This window comes from Sinocyclocheilus rhinocerous, unplaced genomic scaffold (assembly GCF_001515625.1).
Source record: "Sinocyclocheilus rhinocerous isolate Xijiao unplaced genomic scaffold, SAMN03320098_v1.1 scaffold451, whole genome shotgun sequence".
NCBI lineage: Eukaryota > Metazoa > Chordata > Actinopteri > Cypriniformes > Cyprinidae > Sinocyclocheilus > Sinocyclocheilus rhinocerous.
In genome coordinates, this window is record NW_015657491.1 from 126,520 (window position 1) to 145,221 (window position 18,702).

The 18,702-nt window shown below is 37.7% G+C and overlaps 1 protein-coding gene across 2 annotated transcripts in view; it reads left to right on the top strand.

Annotated features, from left to right (window-relative positions):
• Window positions 1-14,607, top strand: part of LOC107721088 (nuclear receptor subfamily 6 group A member 1-A) — a 117,367-nt gene extending 102,760 nt beyond the window's left edge. For both annotated transcript variants that reach the window (XM_016528945.1, XM_016528946.1), the window contains 8 exons: window positions 6,170-6,400; window positions 8,794-8,849; window positions 10,643-10,809; window positions 11,098-11,307; window positions 11,417-11,671; window positions 13,793-13,914; window positions 14,166-14,318; window positions 14,409-14,607. In XM_016528945.1, coding sequence (XP_016384431.1) covers window positions 6,170-6,400; window positions 8,794-8,849; window positions 10,643-10,809; window positions 11,098-11,307; window positions 11,417-11,671; window positions 13,793-13,914; window positions 14,166-14,318; window positions 14,409-14,545 — 1,331 coding nt within the window. In that variant the 3' untranslated portion in view covers window positions 14,546-14,607. The remainder of the gene's footprint in view (window positions 1-6,169; window positions 6,401-8,793; window positions 8,850-10,642; window positions 10,810-11,097; window positions 11,308-11,416; window positions 11,672-13,792; window positions 13,915-14,165; window positions 14,319-14,408) is intronic.
• The last annotated feature ends 4,095 nt before the right edge of the window (window positions 14,608-18,702 follow it).

Here is an 18,702-nt window from a genome sequence, read left to right on the forward strand (position 1 = left end):
CTGGTGTGCTGCTTAACATTTTTGTCGAAAAATTCTCTTTTTTTTCTAGGATTTTGATGAATAGAAAGCTGAAACAAACAACGTTTATTTGAAATAGAAATCTTTGTGACATTGGACTGTTTAAAAAACAAAATAAAAATATAATGGTAATTTTCTGCCAGGGCATTATCCAGTAATTTTTACAGACATTTCTGTTAACCCCGAAAAACAACACAGTGAAGTGCTAAATTCAAAATACAGGCAAAACACCTGTAAAAATAAATACAGAAAATTCCTTCATATTAATATAGTACATTGTGCCCTATTTTTTACAGTGTGCGAATGTCCTTACTCACATTTTTGATCAATTTAATGCATGTTTGCTGAATATAAATTGTTTTGGAATGTTCAGATATTTTACTGGAAAACATGCCAAAATTACCGTTTTTTTTTAAATGATTTATTTATTATTTTATTGAATCATTTTAAGTTGAGCTGTGGCATGGGCATGTTAGGCAGCCTAAGCTACATTACATTTTTTGTAAGTACAAATTTATAATGATTTTTAAAGAATTCCAGAAGCTGACAGTCATTCCATCTTTCATTTTCCACAAACAAGCGTGGCAGTTGGTCCCGGCAGCTTTTCTGGAGCGTGCATGTGAGTGACGGGGCGGAGGGGTGCGAAGTGACGCTGTGGGATCAAGTGTGTGAAGGTGTGAGAGAACTCCAGGTTTATAGGGTGGCCATGCACTTGAAAGAGAGGGCGACAAATTTAACCAGTCAAAGAAGGCCAGGGTGTGAATAAAGGAAGCCAACTTTGGAAGCGGTGTTTTCTCATTAAAGGAAGTCAGTCATTTCACATACACTGGTCAATAATTGATGGTTTCAAATGCCTCCTGCATAATGTAACATCTGCCAGGAATTCCAGGCAAATGGTTCGATGTAACAAGGAAGGGTCAGTGTTACAGTACCGCATATGGGCGTCCTCTCCATTTGACAAATATGCCACCAAGGTATGAAAAGTGTATTGAGAATGCAAATGCATTTGACTTTTGTGCTCAATACGGAATTATTTACTCACCCAATAAATGGCGTCTTGCATGTCACATTTATTAAAGTTATAGGGTTGACTTGCATAGACAAGCAGTCTATGATATGCTAGCAGATGCATCAGTTTTAGCACTGATAAACGGTAAAAGAGTGATATTGTGTAGCTTTGAAAGGCTCGTATAAGCCTTATCTGACAGTAAGCTCTTTTATGTGTGACTCCTGCGGTCCAGTACAGTAAAGCTCTCAGTATGTTAAAGTTCACCGCAGGTATCTCAATGCCAATGTCATTCAGATGGTAATAATGCAAAGCTTTTAGAAGTCTCCTATTCTCCATTTAACAGATCGGCGAGAGTCTGTTCGCATATTCCCACCCAGTATCTCTCAATGGGAGACAGACAAAAAGAGACACAAGAGACCCACCAAGTAGGGCTAAAAATATAGTGGCGCAATATTATTCAGCCTTTTGATGATATTCGGCATGTGTCTTGACAGAATTGCATTTACCAACTCTTGGACCATTTTAAACATTTTAAACTATTAAAACCTCACAATGTTGCTTAATTCTATATCACAAATGCACAATTCAATTGTTTGGTTTTGAAATCTCTTATGCTCCCCAAGGCTGCATTTATTTGTTTAAAAACTGTAATATTGCGAAATATTATTACAATTTAAAATAACTTTATTCTATTTGAATAAATTGTAAACTGTAATGTATTCCTGTGATCAAAGCTGAATTTTCAGCATCATTTCTCCAGTCTTCAGTGTCACATGATCCTTCAGAAATCATTCTAATATGCTGATTTGTTTCTCAAGAAACAGTTCTGATTTTTTATCAATGTTGAAAACAGTTATGCTGCTTAATATTTTGTGGAAACATTTTATTTTTCAGGATTCTCAGAAAGTTCAAAAGAAAAACATTTATTTGAAATAGAAAATAGCATTAAAATGTTGAAAAATTGCTTTTCTTGTGACCCTTTTTTGAAATACCACCTTTAACTGATGAAACAAAATGCAAGGAAAACATTTACAGATTATTTTTTTCCCAGCAGTCATCTGTCTGAAATTCATTAGTCATCTATCAGTTCATTTGTAAATCATTTGAAATTTTTTGTAAGCAAATTCGCATGCTTCAAGTCAAAATATGAACCTTTAACCCCCCTGAGAGACTAAACATTGTGTGTAAAGTAAGACTGAAAGCCACACTTAACACTCGTATAACCCTCGACTGTATCCCTGCACTGCTGACCCCTTCTCAGTTCGCCGTGCTCCTCAGAAAACACTGAAGCATCGCCGCTTTGAAAGCCCACAGAAAGGCAGCCAAAGAAAAGACAGCATTTGCACTGTAATCATACAGTCCTATAGAGGAGTAAAAGGCATGTCAGATGGTATGAATGGCCTGTTCTTGACTCTGCTGTAATGACAGGCCTGTGAAACTCCTTCTCATGTGGAGAAAGAAAAGGTGCTGGGCTAATGACCCTGTTTTTATGACTTGAACTCTCCGTTAATGGTCCACAGCTCCGGTCCCACCACATTCTCTGTCAGCAGCAGTGTTTTTCCTTTTTTTCCCCCTCGCTCTTTCACGCAGAAACGATCCTTGTTTGTGTTTATCCATTTGCTATTTGAATAAATTGTAAACTGTAATGTATTCCTGTGATCAAAGCTGAATTTTCAGCATCATTTCTCCAGTCTTCAGTGTCACATGATCCTTCAGAAATCATTCTAATATGCTGATTTGTTTCTCAAGAAACAGTTCTGATTTTTTATCAATGTTGAAAACAGTTATGCTGCTTAATATTTTGTGGAAACATTTTATTTTTCAGGATTCTCAGAAAGTTCAAAAGAAAAACATTTATTTGAAATAAAATAAAATGTTGAAAAATTGCTTTTCTTGTGACCCTTTTTTGAAATACCACCTTTAACTGATGAAACAAAATGCAAGGAAAACATTTACAGATTATTTTTTTCCCAGCAGTCATCTGTCTGAAATTCATTAGTCATCTATCAGTTCATTTGTAAATCATTTGAAATTTTTTGTAAGCAAATTCGCATGCTTCAAGTCAAAATATGAACCTTTAACCCCCCTGAGAGACTAAACATTGTGTGTAAAGTAAGACTGAAAGCCACACTTAACACTCGTATAACCCTCGACTGTATCCCTGCACTGCTGACCCCTTCTCAGTTCGCCGTGCTCCTCAGAAAACACTGAAGCATCGCCGCTTTGAAAGCCCACAGAAAGGCAGCCAAAGAAAAGACAGCATTTGCACTGTAATCATACAGTCCTATAGAGGAGTAAAAGGCATGTCAGATGGTATGAATGGCCTGTTCTTGACTCTGCTGTAATGACAGGCCTGTGAAACTCCTTCTCATGTGGAGAAAGAAAAGGTGCTGGGCTAATGACCCTGTTTTTATGACTTGAACTCTCCGTTAATGGTCCACAGCTCCGGTCCCACCACATTCTCTGTCAGCAGCAGTGTTTTTCCTTTTTTTCCCCCTCGCTCTTTCACGCAGAAACGATCCTTGTTTGTGTTTATCCATTTGACTTTCTGCAATGCTTTATCGTGACATCTCCATTTCAATAACCTGTAGATCTTCACCAGACTACACTATCACCTTTACACAAATGGAAAGATGTCATCATTATAATGCGGAGAAGCTTGAATCGTTTTTCATTTTTAGTTTGAGCACTTAAATGCTGATGTTTATCACATGCTGCTGTATTAGGCCTGTAAAGACTGACTTATGAATACTCTGAAAAATCCATTTTTTTTTTTAAAGGAACTATTTATTGAACCTTGAGACAAAATTAAATATATATATATATCTTTTAAAAAAGTATATTTGAAACACAAGGCTTTTATGGCTCGTATAGTATAGTGAAGAATATGGAGGAAAAAACACCTCAGTTTTATTCAGAGGCCCAAACTGATCAAAAATATGCAATTTGGTGCAGTTGATGATATACTGTGTATATATATATATATATGTGTGTGTGTGTGTTTATAAGTTAATATTTATATTTAGAAATATGTATGGCCAAAAATAAGATGAAATTCTGATAGCTTGTCACATTTTCACATTATTTTTCTAAAAATTATGTTTGGATAAGTAAACATAAGTTGCTTCAGTCCAGTAAATTTGAATCTGGAAATATGACTAACAATTTAGTTGTTGTTCTTAAGTTATATTATTTTAGAAAAATCAGTAAAGACTTCAGAGCAAAAAGACACATGAAGCACAACCTGAAGGTGGATGCTTTTACAATTATACTAAAAGGCCTTTGACTTGATAAACTTTTGATTCCTCACCTTTCTACAAACTAAAGCATTCTTGGTAGCATCTCATTCATTTTTTTTTTTATTGTTATTATTTGATTTGAGTGATTTTATTTTCTGCCTCTCAGTTTGACTCCCAAACAATAGGTTTGATCGAATCTTTAAAAAGAATCGGTTCAACAGAATGATTTGATCAGGGATCTGCATCTTAAAGGCTGTGAGTTCATTCTCAGCCTCTTTCTCTCCTCTGTGGGGTTTATTTAGTCTTGTGAAGGAGCAGCGGTGTTGATTGTACAGCTTCATTAGATGGCAGACGGGGGCCTGGCTTCAGTGTTAGCTGATCTCATAGTTCTGACAGCGGGCGAGTGGGACAGAGGGAAGCAGGGGAGGAGAGGAGGGTTAGTGTTTCCGCTGTTCTTGGTTTAAACCCTTTCTTCGCTAAGTCAGCCGTGACGCCACAGCCGCGGTGAGCAAGCACATTCCTCTCGTGGCCATGCCATTCACCGTTACCATGGCACCCACCCATCTGGTCAAGAATCCTGTTTTGGAGCCGGGGGAGGGTGTGTGAGTGTGAGTGTGTGTGTGTGTTACAGTGTTTGTGTGTCTTGGTGTTATGGGAATAGGATCCTTCAATCTCAATTATTTTAAAGGTGCCTCCTTTATTTCTTTCTTCAAATGAAACGATTTTGTAGGACGTTTCTTGAATGTAATGTTACATGACTTTCGAAATGCATTTAACTTTAATTATCTGACGCACTTCTGGATAAAATTGGATATTCAGTGTGAAATAATGTATCAGATTTTGACTGAAAGGTGAAAAGTAGGCGAAGAAATTATACGTTAATATTATTTTTATGCACCCACACAGCTTTGGTAATGTCAGAAAAGCAAGTTGTAGATAATTAAAAAGATTATATTTATTTTAAAAATAAGTGTCAATTTTGATTCCATGGTGTTTCTTAATCATAGTTCTGATTCACTTTATAATGTTTTATGATGCTTTTATGTCCAAAAGTAATTTGATCTCTTTTCTGTGATATAAATTAATCATTTTATTCAGAAAGGATGGATTAAATTCATCAAATGTGACTAGTAAAGACATTTATAATGTAAAAATATTATATTTTAAATAAATGCTGTTCTTTTGAACTTTATACACATTAATCCTGAAAAAAACATGCATCACTGTTTTCACTAAAAAATATAGCAGCACAACTGTTTTCAACATTGATAGTAATAATAAATGTTTCTTGAGCAGCAAATCAGAATATTAGAATGATTTCTGAAGGATCATGTGACTCTGAAGACTGGAGTAATGATGCTGAAAATTCAGCTTTGCATCACAGGAATAAATTACATTTTACAATATATTCAAATATAAAATGGTTATTTTATAATGTAATAATATTTCACAATATTACCTTTGTTGCTGTAATTTTAATCAAATAAATGCAGCCTTTCTGAGCAGAAGAGTCTTCTTTCAAAAACATTACCATTCAAAAGTTTGGGGTCAGTAAGATTTTTAGTGTATGAATGAATGTACAGTAGATAGTCATGTAAATAGAGGCCAAATAATTGATCTAAAACAGGGCTGCCCAAACTCCTGGAGGGCCGGTGTCCTGCAGAGTTTAACTACAGCTTGCCTCAACACACCCGTCTTTAAGTTTCTAGTATGCCTAGTAAGAGCTTGATTAGCTGGTTCAGGTGTGTTTAATTGGGGTTGGAGCTAAACTCTTCAGGACACCGGCCCTCCAGGACCGAGTTTGGACAGCCCTGATCTAAAATATACAGAATACATTTGCATGCACATGTGTATCTCTACATACTTTGGTCCTGATCTCTGTATGTTTGTGTGTTTCTCTCAGATGACCAGGCTGAGCAGCGCTCTTGTCTTATTTGCGGAGACCGCGCCACAGGACTGCACTATGGCATTATTTCCTGCGAGGGCTGCAAGGGCTTCTTCAAGCGCAGCATCTGCAACAAGCGCGTCTACCGCTGCAGCCGCGACAAGAACTGCGAGATGTCACGCAAACAGCGCAACCGCTGCCAGTACTGCAGGCTGCTCAAGTGCCTGCAGATGGGAATGAACCGCAAAGGTGAGAGATGTCAATGGAGCCGATACAGTCATATCTGTGTTCTCAGTTTAGCATGACTGGCTGATCAGCATTTACTAGCCAAACCAGCTCTGACCAGTCTGAACCTGCATGGAAATTCGAGCTTGTCTAATTTGGTCTTTTCAGCAGGGTATAATTAGTCATTATAGTGCTGTTTAGCAAAGCTGTTTTACCATAATATTTTAAAGGTAGTTTGGTAACAAAAACAAATAGGTGGAAAATACATTAAAACAATCACCACTGCCCTCTAGTGACAATACCAATAATACACAAGGGCTGAGCTCACAATATGCCTGTAATTTAGATACATCTCTGAAAAAACAAAGCCCACACTATAACAACAGTCACAGTCATGAAATAGTCATTTCATCTTTTACTGTCATATTATGTTTGGGTTAAGATTGAGAAGCGTTCAGGAGATTATTCTGGTTGTAGATGCATTGCATTTCCTATTCATAGAGCATAAGCTTCAGCTCCTCTGAGAACCGTATAGAAAACTCCTCTCAAGACAGAGTAAATGCAAAACTGAGAAGTCTTCCAAAAGAGATGAGAAACCCTTGTGAAAAAGTACACATCAGTGTACATTTAAACAGTATCTATTACAGAAGTAATATACTATATAATATGTGAACTTAATATGTGACCCTGGACCACAAAACCAGTCATAAGGGTCAATTTTTCGAAATTGAGATTTATACATCATATGAAAGCTGAATAAATAAGCTTTCCATTGATGTATGGTTTGTTAGGATAGGACAATATTGAATTGAAAATTTCTGAGTGTGCAAAAAAAATCAAATATTGAGAAAATCGCCTTTAAAGTTGTCCAAATGAATTCTTAGCAATGCATATTACTAATCAAAAAGTACGTTTTGATATATTTACGGTAGGAAATTTACTAAATATCTTCATGGAACATGATCTTTACTTAATATCCTAATGATTTTTGGCATAAAAGAAAAATCAATAATTTTGACCCATACAATGTATTTTTGGCTATTGCTACAAATATACCCCAGCGACTTAAGACTGCTTTTGTGGTCCAAGGTCACATATGTGAAGTGCATGTTAATTGCAATTAAATGAAACTGTGCTATGTTTTAAATCAATATTAAATGCAACTAGCTAAACTCTTTTTTTTTTTTTTAAATAGGGCTTAAGTATATATTTATCGTAATTTCATATTAACCTAGTTAATTACCTAATTAATAGTTAATAAATGTCTTTGAAATATGGTTAAAGTACTACCGGATATACTTAATTTATGGTAAACCATTCTTATTGAAACTTGTATGTCATGTATTTAAATATATTTGTAAATACTTATATGTAATGAAGTTGCATTTTAGTACATTAAAATATATTAACTCTAAATGTAAGTGTTAGTCAACACATAAAAATAAGTGTACACCTTTAATGCATGACACATTTTTATAACTAAATAATTTAAAATGTTCTTTAAAGTAGGATGTTTAATTTGACATTATTACCAAGTGCACTTTTTCAACGCGTGTTAAGAAATATGGTCATAAAAGTCTCTCTTTAAGTACACTTAAGTTGCCTTTTATTTCATTAATATTATATTATCTGCAAATATCGTATTTTTTTTTTATATGCTTTTAAGATTTGATGCACACTACAAGTACACATTCAATACAACTTCTTTTCAAAAAGTTAAGTGTGGTTTGTTTTAAACCCAATTATAACACATTTAGGTTGTTTAATCGAATTAGATGAGCCACATTTGAAAATGTAACATTAACTAAATTATACTTATTAATAAACTGCAATTATTATTAATTAAATATGACATCTTTTACATCTATTGTTGCCAGTTTATAAAAGCAAAAGCCATCTGAAAATACGCTTCACAGGGATTTTACCACAGTAAAGGGGGTTTATGCACTCAACAACAAGTCTTATTTATGCACAGCCTTCAGTGGCTTATTGCTTTACTACATTATCTGAAGAATGTTAGACTCAAAATGCTAGAAAACTCATATAATAGGTTACTCATCAATACATAGCAAAGAGTTAATGTTCTGGCCAAAGAACGGTGTCAAAGTATTTGCAGTATCCGAGCGACATTTCCAATCCACCTTCAGCTGTATTGAGCTTAGATTCTAGACACACTTTTAAAACGTCTGGTTTTCTTCCCCAAAGTTTTGTGTTGTTGAAAGCATGCCGCAATTGTTTTTTTGTTCCTTCAGCGGTTAACATCTAAATCATGAGGCATATACAAAGCAATTTAGTCATTTCCATTTGAATGCTGAAAAGAGGCGAAGCATTTCAGAGGCACGCAGAATTTCTCATCTCGAAGGTAAAATTCTTTTTAAATGGACATTCAGCTCATTATTTGGTTTTGTGTTTTTCAGCAATCAGAGAAGATGGCATGCCGGGAGGCAGGAACAAAAGCATCGGTCCTGTACAGGTGCCCATAACCCCTCATTCGCTTTCATCACACCAACACTTTTCTTTCAACACTTTTAACTAAATCGACTTCTCCTATCTGACGAGATGCCGTGCCCTGATCTCTCTATTCTATACTTAGTATATTTCTCTTCATTAGGACTTTTTAAAAGTCACAAATTAATTACTCCATCCCCGCCCTGCCATTCATCTCGAGTTTCTCATCGCTCTTTTATGTCTCTCGTGTCCACCGCGTATTAAAGCAGCCGCGCTGATTGCGTTCATGCCCTCTCCAGTCGTGAATGGAGGAAATAGAGCTGATTAGTTTCGGCGCATATGAAGACGAGCGGAATAGAGTTTTGGGTTAAATAGCCCAACGTGCCGATAAATGGCCTTGTGACCTCAGTGTAATTTAAAGATGTTAATTTCATTAGAAGAGTCGCTGTTCTCAAGGCTAGAGCACCGGTGAATAGATTGCCTTGTCATTCTTCGCATTCATTGTCAGCTGACCTCATCAAATCATTGTGTTTTGCTGCTTTTCTGCATTTGCGTGAATAGCAGCGTTAGGTGAATGTATTAAATTCTCATGTGAGGGAATATGTTGTTTTGTGACCTAATAATGCCTAATAATCCAAAACTTGGCCTTTGATATTAAGGGTTATGTTACTGTAGATGCGAAATATAACTTTGCCTCGTATTTCTCCGACATCGTGCTGAATATTTGACTTGAGGCTCCATTAAGTACATTCGGTGAACAGTATTGTATGGAAGTGTTTACCCTGGTGAGCTGTATTTGTTGTGTTGTATTTGATAGGACAAAGTGGGCTTTGTTAGTCCATATAGCGCTCTTGTTTGCACCTGATCCCAGCACTAGAGACCGCCATCTTATTGACTCGGCCTAATTGCCTCTGGAACACACAATAGCTGGTTGCTTCACCTTACACAGAATTAAAGATGGCTTGAACCCATCAACTGTATTAAAAAGGGATTTTTTAAAAATTATTGTGCACGGCCTTGACTTAAATGCTGGTTTGTCTCTTTCTGTCATATTTGTATGAAAAGCGAAAATAAGGCTCATGGAATCGTGCTTTGTACGTCTTTCTCCACTTGTTCCAAACCTTGTATGAGTTTCTTTCTTCTGTTAGAAGATACTTTGAAGCAGTTGACGGTAGCCATTGACTTCCATAATATGTTTCCATACTATGGAGGTCAATAGATACCGTCAACTGTTTGGTGACCAACATTCTTCAAAATATCTGTTTTTGTGTTCAACAGAAAAAAAGAAACTCATACAGGTTTGGGACAACTTGAGGATGTAAATGATGACACAATTTATATTTTTGGATGAACTGTCTCTTTAAGGTGTGGTTGCATTAGAGAATTTTTGCGAAACTTTTGTAGGCAAAAAGGTCCATTGTCTATTTTAAATAGTGATGTATAAGCACAGCTCACACAGAAGTCACTTTCATACCAAGCAGCTTTCTGTTGGTCAACATGGCAAATTGGCTAAATCTATGTAGAGAAATCTTTCCCAAAATTTCGCGTCATGTAGAATCCTTTTCTGGTAAATGTGACCACACGTCTTACTAAATATTTTGCACAGTTTTAGAATTTTGATCAAAAATTAGCAAATCCATGTGACCACCCTAAAACTGTTGCGAAATCTTTCTCCCTCCCACGAAATAATATGGATTCATATTTAAATGATCTCATCGGCAAAACTGAACAATTGTAAATGTGATTGCACCTTTAGTCCTAATGAATGACTCATTCAGTACTAGATTTTGCACAAAAATCAAAAATCTCTCTGCGCAGATTTCCGATGAGGAGATTGAACGGATTATGTCCGGACAGGAGTTTAAGGATGATGCCAACATGCCGGAACACACTTGGGGAAACAACGGCGACAGTGACCACAGTTCCCCTGGCAACGGCGTCTCCGATGGGAATCAGCCATCTCCTGTATCCACACTTTCATCCAAGTGAGTATTCCCTTCTCCGCTGCAAAAACAGCAGTTTGTGGGAATAATTCTCAAAATGCAAAAGTACAAATTTACAGATTAGATTACATTTAGATTTTTAGATTACTTTTAGATTACATGTTAGATTACAAATTTAGATTACAGGCTTTAGCTACAATGAACACGAATCAAAAGACTGGATTCCTTTGTATTTGCCTCAAATGCATTAAATAAAAAAAAGTGTAAAAAAGTATTGTAAACTATATTTCTTTTCTTCCTCCTCTTCCTTTCCATTTCTTTCCCACACAGTCGCTCAGTGGAGCTGAATGGCTACACCGCTGCTTTGAGGGAACAGTACATTGGCAATGCAATGGCCCAGCACTACCAGTTCCTGCCTCACCTGTTTGGATACGCCGCCCAGCCGCGGAGTCTGTACCCCCAGAGTCATACCCTCATCAGCCAGCTGGTGGCAGCAGAGGAACTGGCCCCACTGGGCACACCCATGCTCATTGAGGACGGGTAAACAACACCTCATTCATTCAACAGCCATGCAGGCCATCGTTCATTTTAAAACAGTGTTTAACATTCTTAAAATGTACTAATGCTCACATAATGCTCTTTTTTGCAGGTATCGGGTCACTCAGGTGGAGCTGTTTGCGCTATTGTGTCGGCTGGCGGATGAACTTCTCTTCAGACAGATCTCCTGGATCAAGAAGCTTCCTTTCTTCTGCGAGCTGTCCATCGAGGACTACACGCGGCTCCTGAGCGCCACCTGGCAGGAGCTCATCCTGCTGGCCTGTCTGACGGTCTACAGCGCCCAGGTGCTGGGCGACCTCGCCAACGTCACCGACAAATACACCCCGTCAGACGACGAGCTGCAGAGGTGAGGAATATAGAGCTTATGTCACACGCCTTTTATTCCCTGTTCTATGATTTCCAAGCATGTTGCTGATCGGTTTGGATCATTAATAAGAACCGATTCAATACAGCGATTCATCAGATACTGCTAATAAGTATCTGGGCCTGAGAAATATCTCTTTGCTGCTCTTCTGTGGATGTAGGGCTTGTTGTGATCCCTACTAGTGCTAAATCACGATAGTTAGACTGTTCTCCATGCTTCAGGTACTCTCAGGCATCTCTGTATGGAGGTGGAGACCACTGTGTGTGTATGTGGGAGAAAGGCAGTGAAACAGACGTGTTATGTCTGTCTGTCCTCTCCCTGTATTCTCCTCCAAAATTTTGTGTCTTTTATGTTTGTAATAAACTTGAGATGCACTGTGGCATTTTTCAGATTTTTTTTTTTTTTTTTTTACAGATTATCTTAATTAGTATAACTGATTAATCTGAGTGAAAGGATGAATTATGTTTTATATAATGTATATTTTAATTGCAAATTTTGTGTAAAATAAGTATTTGTTTATTTTTTATTTATTTATTATTTTTTTTTATTATTTATAGATATACCTTAGAATACCTTTTTTCTATTTGAATATATTTTAAAATGTAATTTATTCCTGTGATCAAAGCTAAGTTTTCAGCATCATTACTCCAGTCTTCAGTGTCACATGATCCTTCAGAAATCATTCTAATATGCTGACTTGCTGCTCAAAGAAACATTTCTTATTATTATCAATGTTGAAAACATTTGTGCAGCTTAATAGTTTTGTGGAAACTGTGCTACATGTTTTTTTTTAATAGAAATCTTTTGTAATATTATAGATATCTTTATATTTGCATTTTGGTCTAATTCCAGGCCCTCGTGCACATTTCTAGAGCCATGATTAATATACCCGTAGCCTTACGAGTGAAATACTAGTGCTGACATGGAGGAGGGGAGTGAGTGTGGTGTGTGTAAATTAGTCTGCAATCACCTGACCTCTGAACCGTCTCTTCTTGATCTCCTGGATAGATTTACTGTTGCATGCTGGGCAGAAATGCAGGTCTGAGGTAGTGAAACATTCCCATTTACTGTGCAGGTACACACTGAAGATCATGACCTACCTATAGGGAGAGAGTTCAAAGAGTCTGGAGTAATTAAAGGAGAGCAGCAGATAAACGTACAGACGGATCAGATTCAGAAAAGTAGAATAGAGTCACGAAGGCTGAGAAAAGCACTTAGACTGAATGGTGCTGGTACGTCGTGTCATGGGTTCACTCTTTTGTGATGGCTTTATGAAGTAATTTAGCACCAAGATACGTCTCATGCTGTGCTTTATCACTTTAATTCTTATTTTATTTCTATTATTACATGATTCATGTGGTATCCTACTCAAACATATTCTTAAATCATTATTAACATAATAATGGCTATGACCACATAGCATATGCTTGTGTGGAATCAGATGATAGACCAACATTTGTCACGGGTTTATTAAACACTCTCATGGTTTCACATTTCATTTTATGAAAATACTACTATAACTTCATAACATTTGTATTTTTTCAAAGCAGGTGTCAGAAATTTCAGACATTTCTATATATGTATAATTGTATGTATATATTGTTATATAGTAATACTCTTGATTATTCATAAATATATCATATAAAATGTAATTTATATAATAAAATTAATATAATTTTCAAAAATGTGATCATTCAAACACGCAGTTATGACAAATGTTGAGTTATGTTACTATAAAAATCAATTAAATTACTATTTACACTGACCTCACATTGCTAAAATATAAGATACATGTCTGATTTATTTCAATATGAAAGTGATATTCTGATTAGAATTGAACATTTCAGATTCAGTCTATTTTTTTCTGTTCACTCAGTCATAAAAACAGATCTATGTCACATGTAATGGGAAAAACAATCTGATTTATTTAGATTTTATGAAGTGATTGAACTTTGCTGCTTATGTGGGAGATGTTGGTTCAAATCTGATCCCCATATTGTTCTGATCACATCAGTGCTGTCAACACGAATTGGACCCGGTTGACGTAGCTGTGAGGTCAGTTGTTAGATCTATAGTTGATTGATGGATTGTTTGTGTGTGTAGTTTCAGTGAGGATGGGATGGAGGTGATGGAGAAGCTGATCTATCTGTTCCGTAAGTTCCATCAGCTGAAGGTCAGCAATGAGGAATATGCCTGCATGAAGGCCATCAACTTCCTCAACCAAGGTAAAACAGCAAGTATTTCCATTTTAATACAATATTACATCATACAGTATACTGTATGCTGATGCTCTTCTGACTTATCTTATGATAATCACTGCTCACTGCATGAGCACGTAAACAGATGATAGAGATCTTCAGAATCAACAGTAATAGAGCCATAACGCCATAATGGCACGAAACAGAAAAGCACGTTTCATTTTCATATATTTCTTCATAAGTGTCCAGCATCATGATATTTCTTTGTATGTGTCTAGATATCCGCAGTCTGACCAATGTGACCCAGCTGGAGCAGTTGAACAAACGTTATTGGTACGTTTGTCAGGATTACACCGAGTACAAGTACCCTCACCAGCCCAAACGCTTTCCCGAGATCATGATGTGTCTGCCAGAAATCCGCTGCATTGCAGGTAAGTCCAAAAACAAGACATTTCATGTATTTGAATAAGAATTGCATCCGTTTAACGGTCAGATCTCACCATTCTCCCCTCGTTATTCAGGGAAGTTGGTCAACATCCCTTTGGAGCAGCTCCCCCTGCTGTTTAAGGCAGTATTGCACTCCTGTAAGTCAAGTCTGAACAACTACACGACAGGCTCCTCCCCCTGTGTGACAAAGGGTACCGCCCCTGCCAACTAGCCCCGCCTCCCTTGAAAACACCCTCCCCATCTATTGCACGGGGGCAGGGTGTTATTTGGGGGTGGGACTCCCGGTACCCTCCTCCTTCTCCTCTCATGAATGTGACAAGATACTATTTTATGCATTTTGTTTTAGATTAGTGTTGTTTTTTCTCTATATTTATTACCAGACAGAGCTGAATGTATGTTGATCCACACTGTGCACATGCTCCTTTTCAAATGAAAATGCACAACAAGCGCAGTGGATTTCACACGCTTCAGTCCACCTGCGATATGTGACGTGTAACCACTGATCGGATTAGATCTACTGCTTGGTTTTATTTTATACTTCTGTTCACTTTCTGCTGATGGGGACAGATATGTATGAAAGGAATTGTTTTATTGAAAGACTACCTCAGGAAGAAAGCATTTCACGTGCTCCCTCTCTGTTTTGTGACGCACCGGGCCATTAACGTCGACACTGTGCCTTGAGTTTGAGACCGTCTTGTCATTTCTTACGCATTTGCGGTGCGCTGCAGTTCTCAAACATACGCTCGGTAGTCACGTAACCTCTTAACACATGGGTTTTTATCTTACCATACAAGGCCGGGATGGAGAGCGTGATTGTTTACACAGAAGAGAGGTGTACGGGTATGTTTCACAATCATAGGCTGGGGACGAAACGACAACAGAATGTGTCTGTTAATATTGTTTTTGTTGATTTCTTTCTTTTCTTTTTTCTTTTTTTTTGACCAAAGTGTTATGCAAATTTGGAGGGAAATAATCCCGGCTCTGCTCACCCTTGTTGAAAACACGAGAGACTTCTGAGGAGAACAGCCGTTTTGGTCATCAAACTGCACACTCCACGCGGTTTGCACTCAGTCCGGCAGTGAAGTGTGGTGTATTGGCTGTCTTATTTCAGAAAACAATTGGTTCCTTAATTTGGAGTACTCGTTGAAGGATGTAGAGTTTGGCCTTGAAGTATTTATCAGCTGAAATTGGGCATTGGAGAGATTCAGTCACCGTGAATCATTAGCATTAGCATCAGATTTGATTGCAAAGTTCTAAAATGTATCCGCCAAATGCTCTCAAACTATAATAAAGGGCATTTATTTGAGTACAGATGTGGCGAAAAACTAATTACCTCATGGTTTAGTTTCCTCTGGTCTGCTGCTGGTTCCTTCCCTCACATTTTAAACAGGGTAAAGTTACTGTTTTTATAATTCACTCGCATCTCTCTCAAATATCGCAGTGCTGATGTACTTGTAGGTTTAGTAGTTTGTAGTATTCTGGACATTGTAGGTCCTTTTAGATGGGGTTTTTTTTCTTTCTTTTTATGAGACTGGGGAGGGGGAAGTGTTGTTTTGAAGAGTATTTTGTTTTGGTTTTGAGTGTTACTGTAAACCCGATTAGAGGAAAAAAACATGACTAGCTAGCTAGTCCGGTTATGACAAGCCATCCGATGCCTTGGAGGTTTTCGTTACGATTCTTTTCCTTGGTTGGTTTTTTACCAAGGCGTCAGTGGATGTGCTCGCTGTAACACTCATCATTTCAGACATTCCAAACATGTTCGATATGCGTCGTAATGTTTACATATTTGCACCAGACAATGACAAAGGGGCCCATACCAAAGACGCACGTTCAGCCTGGTAACGCCCCATCTCAAGTGCAGCTAAACCTCGGTGGCAACATTTGGCATTGTGTTGTTTTGGTGGACGCTACACATCTGTCTGTATGATGTGTCCTTAATCTTAAACGTTTCATCCATCCCACACCGCATTCGTTTGTCCCTTCATTTGTTGTCGTTTCATTTTGTACATCGTTCACTGTGGTAGATATCATGACTGTTTTTTTTTCTCGCGAGGGCTTGTTTTGGAGTGTGAGCTAGCTAAATGTCAGACTAAACTCTTGATACGGTGGGAGTGTTTGTTACAGGTAAAAGCTCCAAACACACCGACTTAGTCTACGAAAGTACGCATTTGTAAGCCATCGCCCACGTCAGAATAGAATAGACTCGAAGGTGGAGATTTATCGCGAACAAAGCTGCTTTAAACACCAGCCTTCCTGAATTGAGTTTCTCAGACCTGCATTGTTGTTACCGGCTTGGTCTCTCAGGAATATCCCTCTTTTTTTAACCGTTTTGTTAATCTGGCTTTTGAGGGAAGCTTTTGAATCTCATAGCAGACCTTTAAAAGAGCCACACTCTCCATCTAGGTCTTTGTTTTCTGTCGTTCCTTCATATTTGACGATGTGTCCTCGTTTGTTTCTTTTTATACATTTTTCTTTGAAACTACCTTTTTTGTGTCATCATGTAGCGTGCTTTCATTAAGGAAAAGTATTCATCGTTATTTATTGGTTTCAAAGCACCGCTGTTTCTTTGACCGTCTCATATGCCGTTCTGGAAACTTCAGAAATTGAGATAATAGTTTTCATCAATCATATTCCGTCGTTGTCTTAAAGGGGTCCTATTAGGCTTATTCACTTGTTCAACTTTAGTTTGTCTGTAATGTTGCTGTTTGAGCATAAAAAAGATCTGCAAAGTTACAAAGCTCAAAGATGACATCTCCCGACCAGGCGCCGAGTGCTGCCAATCACAACACACACACACTGGCCCAGCTAACCAATCACAACACACACTGGCCCAGCTAACCAATCTCAGCACATTTCGTATTTCAGAAGGCGTGCCTTCATTTGATACAGGAACTATTCGAGTCGTTCATGCCAGACTGGGGAGGCACACACTGGCCCAGCTAACCAATCACAGCACGCACTGGCCCAGCTAACCAATCACAGCACACACTGGCCCAGCTAACCAATCACAGCACACACTGGCCCAGCTAACCAATCACAGCACACACTGGCCCAGCTAACCAATCACAGCACACACTGGCCCAGCTAACCAATCACAGCACACACTGGCCCAGCTAACCAATCACAACACACACTGGCCCAGCTAACCAATCACAGCACACACTGGCCCAGCTAACCAATCACAGCACACACTGGCCCAGCTAACCAATCACAGCACGTTTCGTATTTCAGAAGTCGGGCCTTCATTTGATACAGGAACTATTCGAGCCGTTCATGCCAGACTGAGGAGAGAGGTGTTGTAATAATGTAAAATATGTGAAAAATAATGTGTTTTTCGAACAACCTAGTATGAGAGCCTGTTCTAGTACACCCCCAAAACCAAATCAAGACTTTGTAAAAGAGCATAATAGGACCCCTTTAAAATAATTCCTAAAATAATGCCTGATAGACATCAGATGCTGCATATTTACCTCACTCTTCAATGAAGACCATTTCTCAGTGCAATTATAACATGTGAAATGAACAGTATTATATTCCTAGTTGTAAACACTGTTTGTGAATTGTTTTCATGAAGAATGTATTTTTTTTGTCTATATGACTTTATTATTATTTCTCAACTGTTTACAAGTTTTTTGTCAGTCCATTGTAATCATGTTAATGCTTTGACACTTTTCAGCCAATCAGAATTCTTTCTTGATTGTTACGGGTATGCTGATTGGTTATTGAAAGACTATCAAAGTGCTGTCAGTTTAACATAGCCAGGGAACTTATTTTAGTCTTTTACCAGTTCTCTTTGGGATTCTTCTTGATCCAGTGGCAATCTTATTAGAAGAAACATTGGTGAATGTTGGGGCTCGAGCAAACCATACAGAGCCAGATGAGAGGTTTTGAAACATGGGTGATATCTCAGGGAATAGACACACTTCTGAAAACCCCAAAACAACACTAGTACATGCCAAATTAACTCCTGTCTGTTTGTGTCTGTCTTTGTATTAGGCATCTGGCGTGATGGTTTTTGGGAGTGTTGTCTGAGGTGCTTTTCCTAACCCGTGTCACAAACCTCTTCTTCTGCTCCTCTGACTTTTACTACCTGTGAAGAATGTGACCCATGTGTGTTATAAAAGCATGTTTAGAATGTTTTAGGACTTGAAACCAAATAAATGTGAATCTTATGCAACTGTGAAACCATGTCTTGTCATCTCTACACATATTGCTGTTGAGTTTTGCAGCATCATGGACTACATGTATCAAAAATATGCATGCTGGCCACTCTATTAACAAACTGCAAAAAATGTGAGAAATGTTTTTTAAACATGTTTGATAAACTAGAATCTAACAAATCACTTGGGTATGAAAAATAGCTCATCA